The sequence below is a fragment of the Prionailurus bengalensis genome, chromosome A2 (assembly GCF_016509475.1).
Source record: "Prionailurus bengalensis isolate Pbe53 chromosome A2, Fcat_Pben_1.1_paternal_pri, whole genome shotgun sequence".
NCBI lineage: Eukaryota > Metazoa > Chordata > Mammalia > Carnivora > Felidae > Prionailurus > Prionailurus bengalensis.
The window spans coordinates 94,742,905-94,761,395 of NC_057348.1; the positions used below are offsets into that span (position 1 = coordinate 94,742,905).

The following is an 18,491-nucleotide window of genomic DNA, read 5'->3' on the forward strand; positions in this document are numbered from 1 at the left end:
CAATGGCTCTCTGTCTCACTAAGAGTAAAAGCCAAAGTCCTAATGACCTTCAGAACTCTATAGGATCTGGCCTCCTGTTACTTCTCTGACATCATCTCCTACTGTTCTCTTGGATCACTCTACTCTAGCCACCCTTATTTCCTGCTTTTTCTTTAATATGACAGCCATGTTCTAGCTTCAGGGCCTTTAGACTTACTATACCCTCACTTATCCCCATGGCTCATTCTCTCATCTCTTTCAAATCTTTGCCCAAATACCTTCTCAGGGAATGGATGAATGAATGATGTGAATAGGTGCCATCAGGAGGCATCAGAGCACTAGTGCCACATGCCCTTCTAACAGAAGTCAACACATAATTACCTTTCAACATTTATTGAACACCTATTACATATAAAACAGATGTGTATGATTGGCCGGTGTTATTGAAGGGAAACGTTGAACTAATCTTGTTGCTTTAGAAGGTTCTTGAACATATTTAGCACATACTGGAGCAAACAGCTGACTTCTGTAGTCACTGAGAGAGCAGTATCTATTAACAAGCAAATATCTTGTCAGATAACCTAGGGCTTCCACCTTCTAGGCAATCAGGATCTACAAACGTAATCCTTCAATCCAGGCAGTAATGAAATCACTGCACGATTATAACACCTGGTTCTAGTCCCAGGTTGACTCTTAGCTTTGATGGGTGACTAAATTACTTCTCTTATTGGCTCAGTTCTTTTATTCTTATGATAAAATATCTAATCTCATCCATTGCCCAATTCAGGTTAAGGTAACAGGTTAGTATACACTCAGGTGTTACAACTGGCACATATATGTATGCATTGTGGAGTTTGAGAATACAAAGTCTTTTTTAAATGTAAGAATTTCTAAATTAGAGCTATTTAAAACTAGTCTTCAGGTTGTGGTAGACTTTAAAACTTTAATCTTTCCACTTTTAATCCTATTTTCACTAGCACCACTTCTGTGGTTGAACTCATAGCTTATTTTAGTTCACGCCTGCTAGTATTTGAGTCCACCCTAGCTCAAAACAAAGGAGAAACATGATCAGCCTGAGTTGTCAACCTGAGACATTAACATGTGTAGCTCACCTCAGAAATGCCTTTGAGGGTAAGACAGGCAGTCACAGATATTGACTCACATATATTAACAACCCTTCCAAAACTTCCAGGTAAGCCGAGGGAGAATCAGTAACTTGTTCAAGGTCATTCAAGCTAGAAAGTGTATACTGGCTTTTGTTCCCAGCCCAGGTTCCAAAGCCGAGGTTCCTTTCAGGACATCATTGCTAAGAGGGAGATCCAAAGAGGAGTGGAAGGAGAATAAGCTATGGTTGGATACTTCTAAATGTGGTGGAGGGAACAAAGAGATCATAAAACCTATTTGGGGCGGCGTGTGAGGTGGGCCTTGAAGGATAAACCGGAGATTGGGCAGGCCGGTGTGGGGAAGGGCGAGGCGCTTTCAGCTAACGAAGTAATGAGAGCTGCTGGCCGATCTCCCAGTTCTTCGACTGGAGGAGTCGTTCTAGGTTGAAAAAATAACGTCCGGTGGGTCTTTTCTTCTCCCCCTACCCCAATCTTTTCCTTTGGGGCTTTTCAACGGTCACCGACTTCACCGTTAGGCATATATTATTTTTATAACTTGAAAAATCTCCATGTTTTAAAAAAGCGACCACTGAGTCCCTTGCACAGTGGGTGGAGATCCCGCCAGACCCAGGCACACCCCCTCTCTCCCAGCTCCTTAGCCCGGCTGCCACCAGGGGAGTGTTTGTCCCCGGGGAAGGGCGCTCACCCCTGCGGTGGTTTTTGTCTGTGGGAGCCGGGGTCCGAGCAAGGGTTCTGGCAAGGGCGGTCCGGGCCTTGGCTCGCCAATCTGGCCGGGGCGGGGCGGCACGTGGGGCGGTGCCGCGGGCGCACCTGCCCGGCGCGGCTGGGCTCCCGGCGGCTGCGCGGACCGACGTCTTCCCTCCTCTATTTCCCCCTGCCTCCCGCCTCCCGCCTCCCGCCTCGCCGTGTGTTTACGTGGAGACGAAGATGGCGGCGACGGTGACGGCGTTGCCCGTGCGGCTGAGCACGGTTAGCCAGTGAGCTCGTAGACTGGTTCCACTTTGGGCGGAGGGAGCGCCAGGCCCGGCCCTACTCCCTGGGACCGCGGAGCTTGCGGTCCCACCTCTGTCGGAATCGACCTTTCTTTTTTACCCCCGACCTTCCCTGTGTTCCCCCAGCCTTTTCTGCAGAGGCCATGGAGGACGAAGAGAGACAGAAGAAACTGGAAGCCGGCAAAGCTAAGGTAAGAGAGCCGGAGGCTGCTGGGCCCGCGGTGGGAGGCGGTGGCTGGAAAGGGGTGGGAGAGGGCCTGGGAAGCGGAGATCGCAGTCCCGGTTCGCTGCCCGGGAGGGAGGTGCCGCAGGATCTGAATTTTCCCCTTGCCTTCTTCTTTCCTTTTTCCAATTAAAAAAGCCTGGTATTACTATCTAGCAGAGGATACTTCCGTGATGATTGGGTAGTGTGTCTCCTTTCTTGTGAATGCCCAAATTAAGTCCCCTCCTTTACTGTATTGCTATAAGCTGGTATTTATTGCTTCTAAATCTCCAGCCTTTCAGTTTTAGGGAGTTCCCTGGGTAGTGCAGGCATTGTGCTTTTCAGGGTGGGGATTTAGAGCTTTTCTTTATTTGGTGGGGGATTTGTACGCTGATCATCAGCTTAGCTTTCTTTGGTGGCACGCTGGCACTCTTGGATATGTGATTGGCCTGTGACAGCTGCGTTAGCAGTGGCTTGAGTGTGCCACAAGTGCCAGCTGTGAAGTTCTCGTTAGGGGTGTTTTTAGAAGCGTAGCTTTGTATACTTGTGTTTGGAGGTCTTTGTCACGGCATGCGCTTTTGTATTGTGTGGAATGTTAATGCAGTCTGTGAATGGAACTGCGGGAGACGAAAGGTTCCATATTATAAGCAACACCTATAGAATTCCTTCTTTAAATAATTGAATTGTTATCTATGTCTCTATGAGTTCCTATTTTATGTCTGTGTGAAAGAAAAAAACGTAAAACAATACAAGACTATGCACAGGTACTATTTACTGGGCTTCGTGAAAAATTTAATACAGTCAAGATATAAATAAAATAGCATATTTTTTTTAAAAATTACATATTCGAGTATATCTTCTAGCTGGCTTCAAAGGCCCCCTTCCTCCTTATGACGACGTTACTTTTATAGTTTATATTCTGTCTTATTAGAAATAATTGTTAGCAATCATACTTGGACCACAATTAAATTATAATATTAACTGTTTTTTCTGTCTTCCTCTCCTTTCCAACCTAAAAATAAAAGAAAGGGGATCCATGATTTCAGTAATCATTGAAGGGTCATACCATGGAGAGATGCCAAGTAGATGCTCAACACAAGTTTTTTAAATGAATATGCATATAAACCAGCTTCATATTTCTGAAATACATTTGGCTTTCCCATAAGTTTCTTCTAAGATCAAAGCTTAAGTGCTTTTATGTTACCAGGTAAATTATTACTTTAAAGTCTGTAAATGGAGGGAAGGGGGAATCATGACATCTTCAGAAGCCCAAAGTTGCTTACATTTCTGCAACCTGAGGGTCTGAGCAAGCTCTGAATCCAAGAAGGTGGAGGTAAAATGTGTTTCTCCTTTGAAAGCATAGATATTCTAATTAGACATTTTTGTTACTTCAGAATTTGGATTCCCTGCCCCCAGAAGCGTCTTTCCTAAAGGTATATATAAAGCAGTCTTACAAAACATTGTTTACTTTGGGCCATGCATATAATAATGGATTTATTTAAATTGATGTGGCCCCACCCCAAAAAATTCTGGTTTATTTGTATGTGTGTTTTGTCCTTCAAAACTCTGCGTATAGGTTAAAAATCTTTTTCTTTTAATAATCACTTTTATTGTAGAAGATTATCACCTCTAGAGTTGAGCCCAATTTTTCTAGTCAGAAATCTGTCAGATTTATAAGGCAAGATACGTTTGTTGGAACGTTAGCTGTGTAATGTAGAAACACTGGAAACAACATTCATAGAAAATATTAGAATAAATTGTTTTTTCAGCCATATCATGTAAGTTCGGTGGAATATTATACAGCCATTAAGATTATAAAGACTGATAGAATATGGAAAATAGATTGAAAACAGCATCATCAAAACTAGTGTGTATACATTATTTGTAGAAACTTGTGTGCTTTTAGATTAGGACTTAAAAACTTTGTATTGTAAAGTCATTTAGCAAACCTACATTGAACTCCTGTTTTATACCAAGAGTTGGAAATTTAGAGGTGGTGACAGTCTCTGTTCTCAGGTTGCTCACAGTTTAGTGGGAGAGACAGACATTGAGTAAGAACAATGAAAGAGAAGAACAGTAGGATTTTGGATGAATTTTTTCATTTGTAAAAGTGCGATAAATGTTAGCTACCTTGTTTAAGACTACTTTACAAAAGAAGGTTCTTGATGTTAATGCCGCCAGGCATGGTGCCTACTACATAGTAGGTTCTCAATAAATATTTGCCTAATGAATGAATGAGCAGAATAACCATGAGTCGTTCATGGTACTACTTTACTAGCAAGTTATAATTTAGTAACAGTAATCCAGAATTCCCTTAACTGGAAATTGTTATAGCTGGCCTCAGAAATCACTTAAAATGATCATTCCCAAAACTTATTTAGAAACTTGGTTTTCTAAATGGCTTGTTTATTCATTGGACTTAAATATTGTATTTGATAATACAGTAGTTTTATGAATCACAACTTCTGCATTTTTTTCTTAGTGTTTGGTAAGCTAGTCATTGAAAAATTTCCTTTTTGTATCTAGACTTTATAAATGATTATTTTTATGACTTGAGTGCAGTATAGTATGCTTTATAAAATATTTTATAATAACCAAAATCTGCAATGGTAGAATAAATTCTGATATATGTAGCCATTAAAATAATACTAGGAAGACTTTGAGTTGGGAAAATGTCCACAAATAATGCCAGGTTAATAAAAATGTTACCATAGAGATGTATGTACATATGTATATGTGAAGACACTTGAAAAAAATGCACTGAGATATAAATGATGGTTCTCTCTTGTGTGGTGGGTTATTGGCAATTTTGTTTTCTTTACACTTAGTATTTTCCAAATTGTCCACAATATATTTCTTTTAGGATTAGTAAAACATGTTTAAATGCCATTTTTAAATACAGTAAAAGCTTATCAAATACAATATAAGGAAGAACTTGTTATATTGTAGTATGGTTATTACAGAGAATAAAAAAATGAGGCACAGAATAAACTAGGTTTCCAAAGGACCCTCAGTTTGGTGTAGTCCTGCAACCTTAGTTCTTATTGTTGCTTGTATTACATATTTGGGAGCCTATAGTAGACTTGCACAGACTCCCTTTCTGTTTTGTAGTTCTGTTTTCTTTGCTGTGTATTCTCATTGCCGTGGTCACAGTCATCTTGCCTTGCTCCATCTGATCTGCTTCTTCCCCTAATTTGCTATTTTAGATTTGCTGTGACTAGACAACCCAGTAAGTGAGTGTGATAGAATGGTTTATAAAAATCAAAATCAATGACGCCCAGTTAGTGGGCTTTATGACAGTTCAGTTTTTCTACTACCTGTTGGTTTTTTTGGTTGCTCTTGGGTCCTCAGCTACTTCCTTGGTATTAATGTAGCAAGAAGCCGGACCCATGGAGATGTGAGACATTACTGCATTATTATGTAAATATTTTCACAGCTGGACTAACCCTATTTACCGGCTGCTAACAGGGATGGCACTACATAGGCTGTCCTTGTGTTAAACTACTTTAAGTGACTTCATTTTTTTTCCAAGTGAAATTATTTACACTGTTATATAAAGAAAGTATTGTAATGTTAGTGAACAAAATTAGAGGACAGTTGTGTATTTAATATTATTAATGTTATTACTCCTGTAAATTCACATTGGGTATACTTGACATTCTATCATGTAGCAGAATACAGTAAAACCAAAGTTTTGCTATTCAGCATTGTATGTAATTGGCATTATTTGGTGAATAATTATTATTGCTATTTTTTTTTAATGTTTATTTTTGAGAGAGAGAGAGAGAGAGAGACAGTGCAAGCGGGAGAGGGGCAGTGCAAGCCGGAGAGGGAGACACAGAATCTGAAGTAGGCTCCAGGCTCTGAGCTGTCAGCATGGAGCCTGATGCAGGACTTGAACTCACGAACCATGAGATCATGACCTGAGTCAAAGTCTGACCCTTAATCGACTAAGCTACCCAGGCACCCTCATTTGGTGAATAATTATTAAAATTTTTGCCTCTTGCACTCAGTAGTAATTATATGATTTTTGTTTAATGAGCATTTTGAAGAGTAGTGCCAATTGTATGCAAAAAAGGACAGTGCTCTGTGCAAGCTGTATATTAGGTTATTGACAGCTAGACTTTTCAGTTACTACTTCCACTCTGATAGACAAAGTTACTTATGGTGTAAAATTGTTCTCTGCATATTTCAGATACACTGCTCCACTACTAAGAAAGTTGCTCTTCATCCTTGTTTCTTTAAAATTTTTTCTTTCTTTCTTTCTTTCTTTCTTTCTTTCTTTCTTTCTTTCTTTCTTTCTTTCTTATTATCATTTACTGTAACAGTTCATTGTGACTTAAAAACTAATTCATGACCTTCAGGCTTTGTTGAAAAACAAAATATCATTTTTAGGTTATGAGCCTTAAGAGGGATAATAGGGAGAAAAGAATGAGTAGAATAAGCTTCTTAAAACGTATATTGAAGAAAGGTTTCTAAGGCAAATCCAAGAAATGTCAGGAATCAGATCAGATGAAAGATCCAACGAAGAGAGATTTAACAAGCAGGTCCCTCGTGTCAGTGAAACTGAAAGCTGAATGAGAACATGGAAGAGAGGAAGTGAAAAAGATAGGTTATATCCAAGTGATTAGAATATCACTTGCCCAATAGACAAGATTGGACAGAAATTATTTTTACTAAACAAAAACTTTTAATACATAAAGGTTGTAGGAAGAGCTAAACAATGTCTGCAAAATATCTCTTATAGGCCTACTGATTTACTGAAATGTAAACAAATTTCTAGTATGGAACTAGAAAAAGTTCTCATGGTAAATTATTAAACATTAGATGATAAGGAGCATTATTTATATTTCTTTAAGACACCACTAAAATTGAAATTAGTCATTTCATTGGTTAGCATCTCTTTTAAAACTTTAATTTGGAAAAGCTTCAGAATTTTAAAAAGTTTATTTATAGAGGCTGTTTTGCATCTGGGGTCTATATGTGTGGGAATTTATAATATTGCTACTTGGCATACTAGAAAAGGCAGTAGGACTTTAGAGACATTTATTTGCTTATTTGTTCAGCTGACATTTTTGAACGCCTACAGTTGCGACTGTGGACTTTTACTTAGCAAGCATTATTTAAATTATCACGAATTGTGTACTTTATGATCTTTGAGAATAATCCTGTTGCAGGACATGAATCTCAACAGGTGTTGTGAAGAATAAGTGAGATAGTGATTGAGAACTTTTTGAGTTCTCATGCTAGATACAAAGAAGCTGTCTGTGATTTTTTAAAATTGAGATGAAATTCACATAACAAAAATTAACCATCCTAAAACAATTCAGTGGCATTTAGTAAGTACACAGTTTGTAACCACCAGTTCCATGTAGGTCCAAAACATTTTTATCATTCCACAATAAAACCTTGTACCCATTAGGCTGAAACTCTCATTCCCTCCTTTTACCAGTCCTCAGCAACTACCAATCTGCTTTCTGTTTCTGTGTGTACCTATTCCAGATATTTCATATAAATGCACTCCTGTTTGACCCTTATCGTCTGGCTTTTTTCACTTGGTATAATATTTTCAAGGTTCATCTGTGTTGTAGTATGCATCAGTATCTCAGTTCCCTTTTATGGCTGACTATTCCATTTTATGTAGCATTTACTACATGTTGCTTATTCATCCATTGATGGGCATTTGAGTTGTTGCCACCATTTGGCTATTACGAATAGCACTGTGATGAGCATTCATATATAAGCATTTGAGTACCTGTTTTCATTTCTCTTGAGTATATACCTAGGAATGGAATTACTGGATCATAAATTAATTCTGTGTTTTTTTAAGGAATTGCCAAAGTGGTTTTCCAAGTCAGCTGTACCATTTTACATATCTGCCAGCAGTGTATGAGGGTTCTGATTTCTCCATATACTCACCAACGTTTGTTTTCTGTTTTGTTTTTTTAAATGTTTATTCTGAGGGAGAGAGAACATGGGTGGGGGAGAGGCAGAGAAAGAGAATCCCACACAGGCTCCCCAAGGTCAGCACAGAGCCTGATGTGAGACTCGATCTCTGGAACTGTGATATCATTACCTGAAATGAGCTGAAATCAAGAGTCAGACACCTAACCAACTAAGCCAGCCAGGCCTCCCTGTTCTCTATTTAATTATAGCCATTCTAGTGGTGGGAGGTGGTATCTCATTTGTTTTGATTTGTGATTTTCTTCCTAGTGATTGAGGATGTTGAGCATCTTTTCATGTACTTTTTGGCCGTTTGTCTATCTTCTTTGGAGAAATGTCTATTCTAAAGTCCTTTGCTTATCTTTTAATTAAGTTGTTGCCAATTGTTATATAATATTATATTTGTATGCATTTTTTTCTGTGTACAGAGAATGAGAATACATGTGCTTGGGCAGACAGTAGAGGGGCAGAGAGAGACATACATTTCAGTAGGATCATCTTCCATCTTTTGCTTGTTTGTTTATTTATTTTGAGAGAGAAAGTATGAGTAGGGGAGGGACAGAGAGAGAAAGAGGGAGAATCCCAAGCAGGCTCCACACTGTCAGCTTGGAGCCCGATGTGGGGCTTGAACCCTTGAACCTTGAGATCATGACCTGAGCCAAAGTTGGATGCTTAATCTACTGGACACCTTGGTGTCCCCATCTTGCTTTTTTTTTTTTTTTAAGCCCTTAAAAAATTTAAACTTAAAAAAGGTTTAAAGCAATTTAAACTGTTGCTTCCTTTGAATATTAGGTTCTTGGTGAGTTGATTAGAGCGTGATGCTAAAGTTTGATTTCTGTGTGGGCCAGTGAGTCATTCCATTCCCCGGCCAGCTGTTTTACAAGTGCATGCAATTGGTCCAAGGGGCACCTGTTGGGTTTTTGGCTTGATCGTTACCAATCCATTTTTACTGTGGGAACAAAGTAACCCAATCTTGTTTAGTAACAAAAGGGTCTGTCATTTTCATATGTGAACACACTTGATCTGTACCAGTATTTCACTAATATATTTCCCTTTTACTATTAGTGTTTTTGTGGTAGTAGTCATCAAAATATATTTAGGGTACTTAATGTGATCTTGTATGCTGCATAGAGTTTAGGTTGATTTGCACATGGGTTTGACTCCATTAATTGTTCCAGAAGTTTTTATATGTTATTTATTTATTTTTTGCCTAGGTTATTTATTTAAATCTATAGATTATTTTGTACTATGAGAAATTCCTTTATCCTTTTTGTTCATGAACAGTATAGTGTTTGTTTTAAGTTGACATCAGGGTTATGATTGTTATTGTGGTATATACTGTTCACTTAGATTTTTATGTGGTCTGAATGTTTTTCTGTCTTTTTTCCCCCTTTGAAGAGATCATTTCTTAAAGCCCCAAAGTTACTATTTCGACTAGTAAAAACTACACTAAACTTTAGTATTTAAAATCCTAATCTGTAAAAATTTGAATTTGGAAATTGTACTGATTGAATATGTTCTCTGGTTTACAGTTCTCTGAAAAACAGGGTATAAAATCTAGAATCATTTTCCTTTTCTTTTTTCCCCCCCTTTTTTTGGATAGTGAACACACTACAAAATTCCTTGTTCACTAAGAATCATTTATTGTGGTCTTTGGGATTAAGCTGTATGTATTCCTCAGAAGTCTCACTTTTATTCAAGTTGATATTGCCTTATTGTTTTCCGAGGGAAGAAGATATAGTTAGGGACCAATCATAACTACAAATATTTGTTGTCCATATTTATCAAGAATCAAATTTAACATGAAAGTATGTGAAGGAGATGCAGGGGATTGCGATGGACTTAGGGCAGTGGTCCCACTTAATTAACACACCATTTATGGTCTGTTGACTGTGCATATGTATGTTGATTTCGTAAGTCAAATAAATGAGTACATACTCTAAAGGACAAGGTATTAGAAAATGTGTAAAAACTGCAATATCTGCTGGAAGTTTATATATGAAATAATGGGTTTTGGCTAAAAATTATAGAAACTATTTTCTATTCATAGACAACTTAAGAATACTGGAAATATTTGTAGGTAAAGGATTTTACATTTTCCCAATTAATATTTAAATTTTAATTTGCGTAAATTCCTTTTGTAATGAAAATATTTCTCTAAGCCTTTTTACTCAGTGACTTCCCTTTAATAAGAGAGCTCACTTTTCCACTTCAACCAATAGCACTTATAAAGTTTGAAAAGAAGAGAATAATTCAGGATATATATATATATGTGTGTGTGTGTGTGTGTGTGTATGTATGTGGGTTTTTTTAGTTGAGAAGAGCATATATTAAACTTTTTTTTTAAGTTTATTTTTTGAAAGATACCGAGACAGTGTGAGTGGGGGAGGGGCAGAGAGAGAATCTCAAGCAGACTCTGCACTGTTAGAGGCAGGGCGAACGCCTGAAACTGTGAGGTCATGACCTGAGCCAAAACCAAGAGTCCAGCGCTTAACCGGCTGAGCCACCCAGTCGCCCCAAGAATAATATATAATTTTAAAATTCGAAGGATAAAATCCAGTGTAAGTCATTTTAATAGGCCTCAGGGTTTTAATCTTAGGACAGAAGAGTCTATATAAAGTATTTTTTCCTTTAGGATTTGAATTTAAACTTAAAAAATTTTTTTTAAGTTTATTTATTTTTGAGAGAGCACGCAACCAGGGGAGGAGTAGAGAGAAAGGGAGAGAGAATCCCAGCAGGCTCCATGCAGTCAGCACAGAGCCTGACTTGGGGGCTTGGTCCCATGAACTGTGAGATCATGACCTCAGCTGAAATCAAGAGTTGGAGGCCCAACCAACTGAGCCACCCAGGCACCCCAGAATTTAAACTTTTTCGATGCTCTACAGTTCTTTTGTATCTCATGTGCCATCATATTTATGAGGCCTAGTAGTTTATACCTATTCAGAAAGCATCAGTTGAAAACTAAGATCCTCTGAAGTATTCTGGGATTATTTTCCTGTGTCCTGCAAACTCATAACCCAATCCTGTTTATTTTTTATTTTTTATTCAAAATCTGTCTCATACTTAGCCTTTTTCTTCCCATTCTAACACCATTCAATCAGTACCCAGTAAAACCAGGCCCACTTTACCTCACTTCCCTGGCACTCTCCTTTACCTTTCAGATCCAAATAGTCACCATATTCTGCTGGTTTTACCTTCTAAATATTTCTTGTGTTATCCCCACTTCTGTTCTTCATTATCTCTCACTTGGACAATGGGAAGGTTGACAGTGGAAGAAAGAATATAAATTCAGTAATAATAATAGCTACTAATTATTGAGCACTAATGCTAGTAGACATTATGCTAAGGATTTTATATTTATTACCTCATTTAATACTTACAGCTGTTCTAAGAGCTGTGGATAATGTTGCTATTCCTATTTTACGGGTGGGAAAACTCAAGAGGTTAAGTCATTTGCACAAAGTCATAGTGGCAGAGCAAGGATTGAAACCCAGTCTGACCCAAGAAATTTTGTCCTTAACTTCAACCTTACATGTGCTTTTAAGTCTTTTTTTTTTAATTTATTTATTTATTTTGAGAGAGAGAGAGAGAGAGAGGGAGGGAGGGAGGGAGGGAGGGAGCCAGCCATGCACCAGGGGAGAGGAGCAGGAGGAGCAGCAGAAAGAAGGAGAGAGAATCTCTGTGCTGATTGCACAGAGCCTGATGTGGGCTTGATCTCACAAACCTGTGAGATCATGACCTGAGCTGAAATCAGTAGATGGGTACTTAACCGACTGAGCCACCCAGGTGTCCTGGTAGTTGTTTGTTGTGAAGGATAAGGAAGATGTTATCATCTGAATGTTTGTGTACCTCCCCAAATTCATATGTTGAGATCCTAACCCCTTTGTTGGTAGTATTAGGAAGCGGGGGGGGGGGGGGGGGGGGCCTTTGGGAAGTGATTAGGTCATGAGGGCAGAGCTAAGAGGGCAGAGAGAATAGGAGAGTTTGAGTGAAATGGGTGTCTGAGAGGGGCACCTGAGTGGCTCAGTTGGGTAAGCCTCTGACTTGAGCTCAGGTCATGATCTTGCTGTCTGTGAGTTTGAGTCCCGCAAAGAGCTCTGTGCTGACAGTTCACAGCCACAGCAGGGAGCCTGCTTCAGATTCTGTGTCTTCCCCTCTCTCTGCCCCTCCCCCACTCACGCTCTCTCAAAACTGAATAAACATTACAAAAAGAAAGAGATAGGGAATGTGGGCATGTTTGGAGGGAAAGAGCTATTTGAGTAAGATGAAGGTAAGTTTTGTTTTGGATATGTTGAGTTGGAGGTGCCTATTGGGCATCCTAGAGGAATGGTCCAGTGTAAAATTGAATGTGTCTGCAGCTTCAAGACAGAAGCCCATGCTAGAGATAAATATTTGGTTTGAAGATACTCGCTGGCACTCTGGGAATGAGGGGTTCACTCAGGAAGAAGACTAATGCAGACTGAGTTGAATCCTGTGGAAGCACCCATGTTTAAAAGGCAAGTGAAGAAGTATCTGCACAGGACACTGAGACACAAACTGTTCACAAAGCTAGGAGTTGATGATATCTGTGAAATGGAGAAGACAGAGTTTTAAGTAAGGAGGAGTAACTAGTCAAAAATAAGCAATCAAGTGTAATGGAGACTTGAAAAGTGACCTTTAACTTTAGCAGCAATTGGTCAGAAAGGGAAATGTAGAATTCAGATTGGGAAATGTAGAATTCAGATTGGGAAATGCATGGGAATCAGGTGGTATATGCTAACTAACTTTTCAATATATTTACTGTGAAAAGCAGTATAATTGTAGTCGTTATGAGCTTGGACTAGACCAGACCATCTGGGATCAAATTATGGCTCTGCCATTTTTTAGCTTTGTGAATTTAGGCAAGTTACTTAACTTCTCTGTGCCCCTGCTCCCATCTGGAAAGTGAGAATAAAGAATAGTACCAGCCTTGGGCTTCAGCTAATATATATAAAGCTCTTAGAGTATTGTCAAATTATGAAAAGTGTTTGAGAAGTATTTTAGCTATCATCATCCTCTTCATGTTGGAGCATGGAGGGTCAAGCTATATAGTAGAAAATTAGATTCAAGACATAGGCGGGGACCAGCTAATGAGACACCATACGTGTTATTTAAAATAGTGTGGATTTTATCCTAAAAGTAGCAAAAACTGTTAAAAGAATGTATAGGTAGTATGTTTAAGCTCTGAAGAGATTATTCCTTTCCAAAAACTATATCCCCTAGTCAGTTAGGTATGTTGCCACCAGGTGGCAGTTCTGTTATTGTTATACCGATGGAGCAGTAAAACCATTTTTTTAAAAAAATATAAAATATTGACTTGATTAACATAGCTAAATGTAAATGCCCTAATTCTAGTAGGGCTTTTTTATTCTCAAAAACCTGAGGTGTTATGTAAGTGAAGGAGAGAAAGTAGAGGGTTATTTTGAAGATAGATTTCAAAGGAAGGTAAATGAAGTATAGTTGGGCTTCATGGGAAACTGAAAAGGCATTTGGAACCAGTGCTGTTCTCTACATCATCTCTTATCTTTCACGGTATCTGATACTCCTTTTGCAAGTCAGCTTCCTTTGCCTGTGCACTAGTTTACACGTGACCAAAAATTATAGGATGAGTCATCAAGTCTTTCTATTTAATGAGGTTGTTTTTCACTATATACACTTTTAAAAAAGAGAAGGGGAGAGAACATTAAGGAGTGTAAGCATATTTCTTTATAGAATAAGTATCTAGCCTAGTGGTTCCCAAACTTTGCTGCACAACAGAAGCACCTGGGAAACTTCAAACAGTTTTGAGTCCTAGGTCACACTCCATCCCCAAATCAGAATATCTAGGCTGGGAGCCAGGACTCACTATTTTTTAAAGATCCTCACTATGCAGTAAAGTTTCAGTTCCAGAAGCATCGCCACTTTGTGTGATCTGCAACATTGAGTGATTATACATCATGTCCTCTCTCATAAGTCAGTTACTTTCCTTGGTGTGCAACTGAGGACGTAGGAGAACTGGCTGTGTTGGATACAGAGAAAAATATTTCAGTCTGCAATATTACTAGTAGGTTTATCATGTAAATTGTACTTTATGGTTAATTTCAGGGATATTTATAGATTTCTATGATTATCATATCATACACTGATTTTAGAATCCTTCATGTAAGATGCATCTTCCCTCTGTTACCTTTCTGGACATCTTTCTTACCTCCTTGTTCCCTAATTCCAGAAGAATAGAATAGACCTCCCTCTTTTCTCCTCAAACTAGAGTGTGAGGAGAGGCAGGAGTGTCACAGATGGTAGGAGCTATGAGCACTGGCTAATTTCCTCAGAAGGAAATTCTGCATACTTTAAAAATACCTAAATTAATTATGTTTCACCTACAAAAGAATAAATATAAAATGTATAGGTAAGATAAATTATTTAAAAAACTACTTTTATACTTACACATCACCCAGCTTAAGAAATATGTACATTCAAATACATTTGAAACTCTTCCCCCTCGTATAATCTAATCTCACCCCCGTCGCACCTCAGGTAACCACAATTCTGAATTTTATTGTTGCCTTGCTTTTCTCGATCGTTTATGTATACATAAACGATTTATTCATTCTGTTTTTTAAATTAATGGTATGTTGCAGTCTTTAGTGATTTGCTTTATGTTCAATGTTAACACAGAGAGTGTTCTTTCCTACATATGATATTCTATTATAGGAATTTGCCTTAGTATCAGTGAGCATTTGGGTTGTTCCCAGTTTGTTTGTTTTTTTAACTACTGTTGCTGCTGTGTTAACTTTTGTCCATCTTCTGATGCCCAGCACGTGCCAAGGGCCCTGATGTGTGCAGAGATTGTGATCCCAAGATCTGTCAGTACTTGGGGAGTAGTGACTGTGTTGGGGAATGTGGCAGGAAGAGGAACTGAAGCCAAAAGCAATATTTGTAATATTTGTGTGTTTATTACATATCTCATTACATCACAGAAATGATCTCTGACAGATGTCCTTCAGAGCTGTTGATGAACACTGGATACCTGATGGGATGGGCCATGAACCAACCAGATGTAGCAGTTCTTCTATTATTAAGTTGACTAGATTAGTTCTTCTTTTATTATCAAATTGATAATTCCTGCAAAAAGAAGATACATGTATCAGAATAGTAGCCTCTAACCTGTGGCTTATAAATGAAACCTCAAGTGATAAACTGGCATGTGTTTATGTTGCTGAGAGAAATAGTATATTACAGGTATACCTTGATTTAAGAATTCTCCTTTGTAAAAACTGTATACTTCTTTCATTTATTTTTAAAAGAGATTAAACTTCATAATAGAGACTAGATAAGATCAGGGCAAAGTGCCATTCTCTCACTGTTCATTGTTAATAACTGAGGTGATATTGAGAAGAAGCAGAGGTAGATGGTGAGTGAACAGTGAAGGTGTAATGACCCGTCAGTGTTGTCAGTCGTGCTTATGAGGAGGTGTGGTAACAGTGTCTGGAGAGGCTGATGAAAGTGGCTAGGTCCCAGGACAGCTTATTCCTGGAGCTCTGCCTTCTTTCTGCTTTTTTGGGATGAGATTTGTGGTAGGTATATAGTTGTATTATATCCTTTTAAAAACAAGGTGCCTGGGTGGCTCTGTCTGTTAAGCATCGAACTCTTGGTTTCGGTTCAGGTGAGTTTGAGCCCCGCATCAGACTCTGTGCTGACAGTGTGGAGCCTGCTTGGGACTGTCTCTCTCCCTCTCCCTCTGCCCTTCCCCTGCTTGAGCAAGCTGTCTCTCTCAAAATAAATAAATAAACCCTAAAAAAAAAAAGGTGGTATTAATTCGGTTAGTGAATATTCTTTACATATCTGTGGGGGAGGAAGACAAAGATCTTTCAAAGAAGAAAACAATCACCCATAGTCTGAACCCACAAGTAATCACTCTTAGTTTGTTGATTCTTGGTTTCTTTGTATATTTTTAAATTTAACTTGTATCATACTCTTTATGCAATTCTGGCTTCTTTTCCCCTGACTTTATCTTGAGAGCATTTTCTCACATTAAAAATTTTTTGAAAACATTTTTGACAGTTACATAATTTACAGTGTATGATTATGCAATAATGTAACCATGGACCAGATATGTAATCTTTTTTTAATAATTTTATTTATTTTAAATAATCTCTGCACCCAGTGTTCAGCTCAAACTCATGACCCCGTGATCAAGAGTTGCATGCTCTTCTGACTGAGCCAGTTGGGCACCCCATCTGTTTATTTAATTTTTTTTTTTTTTTTAATGTGTGAGAGAATGAGTGCAAGTGGGGGAGGGGCAGAGAGAGAGGGAGACGGAGGATCCAAAGCGGGTTCAACACGGGGCTCGAACTGAACGTACTGTGAAACTATGACCTGAGCCAAAGTCAGATGCTCAACAGACTGAGCCACCCAGGTACCCCAACTCCATCTTTTTTTTTTTAAGGGAACTGTGCAGATATTCTGAAGTTCAGAGGAATAATGCCTAAAATTGTTGCTTAGTGTACCTCTTTTTTTTTTTAAGTTTATTTATTTATTTTGAGAGAGAGCATGCATGAGCTAGAGAGGGGGTGGGGGGAGAGAGAGTCCCAAGCAGGCTCCACACTGTCAGCACAGAGCCCAGTGTGGGGCTTAAACTCATAAACCATGAGATTGACCTGAGCAGAAATCAAGAGTCGGACGCCTAACTGACTGAGCCACCCAGGTGCCCAGTGGTGCCTCTTTTTTAATCATTCTTTTTTGTTCAACAAATACTTATTGAGCAGCTATGTGCAGGGGCATCTGGGTGGCTCAGTCGGTTAAGCAGCCGACTCTTGGTTTCAGCTCAGGTCATGATTTCACAGTTCATGAATTCAAACCCTGCTTTGGGCTCTGTGCTGATAGTGCAGTGCCTGTTTGGGATTCTCTCTCTCACCCTCTCTCTGCCCCTCCTGCTCACTTGCACGTTTTCTTCCTCTCTCTTTCTCTCTCTCTCAAAAAATAATCTAAACAAACAAAAAGAACCTCTGTGAAGGCACTCTTCTAGACTTACAGTATTATGTGGGCTTTGATTTTGATTAAAAATCCCTGCCTTCCTGGAGCTTATCATCTAGTTACCTGTTCAGAAATAAGTTGACCGCATAATCAGTAACATGAGCCTAAAACAGTATTTTGATAATTTTATGTACTTAGAGGAGATTTGTTCTAAACACTAAGGTCATTCTACTTTTTATTCCGTATATATCATCTTTTTTCATTTGGGATCATTTAGTAATAGATACTGTCTATTGTATTGTTTTTTCAGTGTTTTTTTAAGCTTTTATAATGTAAAATTTTAGTTTTTCCTCCTTTATAATTGAGAGTAGGAAGAGGAAAAATGATAGGGAACAATTGAAAAAAATTCTTCAGTAGAGCCCTTAAAACTAGAAGAAACCTTAAAAGATCCTTCTAATCTACCTCTTCATTGTGCAGTTGAAGGTACTGAGTTCTGCTGAGGTCAAGTGGCTTGTCCAGCGTCACAAAGCTAGCTTATTAGAACCTCTTTAGATACAGTGGTCCAGTACTCTATTGTATGTAATCCATATACTTTTATGAAACTTTTTTTTTTTGATCATTAGGGAAATGCATTTTAAAGTGTATTTGTTTTTGAGAGAGACCGAGACAGCGTGAGCTGGGGAGGGTCAGAGAGAGAGAGAGAGTGAGAGAGAGAGAGAGAGGGAGAGTGAGAGAGAGAGAGAGAGAGAGAGAGAGAGAGAGAGAGAGAGAATCCCAAGCAGGCTCCACGCCATCAGCACAGAGCCCTCTGTGAGGCTCGAACTCACGAAACCGTGAGATCATGACCTGAGCCAAAACCAAGAGTCGGATGTTTAACCGACTGAGCCACCCAGGCACCCCTGAAACATGACTTTCATTCAACAAATGTTTGTGCCTACTATGTGCCATACAATGAAATGTGTTAAAATGTGCAAAATTAAGGTGATTCCTTAGACTGCAGAATCTGTTTTCTTCTCAGACATGGTGTTCCAAAACTAATTTAAAAAATCTACATTGAATGAGATTATAGTATATAAATAAGACTGGGGACTTAACAAATATAAAGTTCTGAGGTCTTTTCCATATCTGATATGTTGGGGGCTATTTGGCACTGTTATTTGGAAAATATGCTTCAGAGCATCCTTAAAATGTTGCTTTTGTCTTCATTGCTTTTCAGTTGCCCTACATACAAATTGTCTTTGGGTCAACTGTTGTAATCTTCTTTTTGTTTCCATAGTT

General features: G+C 38.6%; 1 protein-coding gene across 6 annotated transcripts in view; it reads left to right on the forward strand.

The window, feature by feature from the left end:
* Positions 1 to 1,766: 1,766 nt before the first annotated feature.
* The window catches only part of AKAP9 (A-kinase anchoring protein 9), a 154,474-nt gene continuing 137,749 nt past the window's right edge, over positions 1,767 to 18,491 (forward strand). For 4 of the 6 annotated variants that reach the window (XM_043588819.1, XM_043588821.1, XM_043588822.1 and 1 more), the window contains exon 1: positions 1,810 to 2,286. In XM_043588819.1, the coding sequence (XP_043444754.1) occupies positions 2,239 to 2,286 (48 nt within the window). In that variant the 5' untranslated portion in view covers positions 1,810 to 2,238. Of the gene's footprint in view, positions 2,287 to 18,491 lie in introns of all 6 variants that reach the window. The other 2 variants (XM_043588818.1, XM_043588820.1) reach the window with 2 other exon arrangements.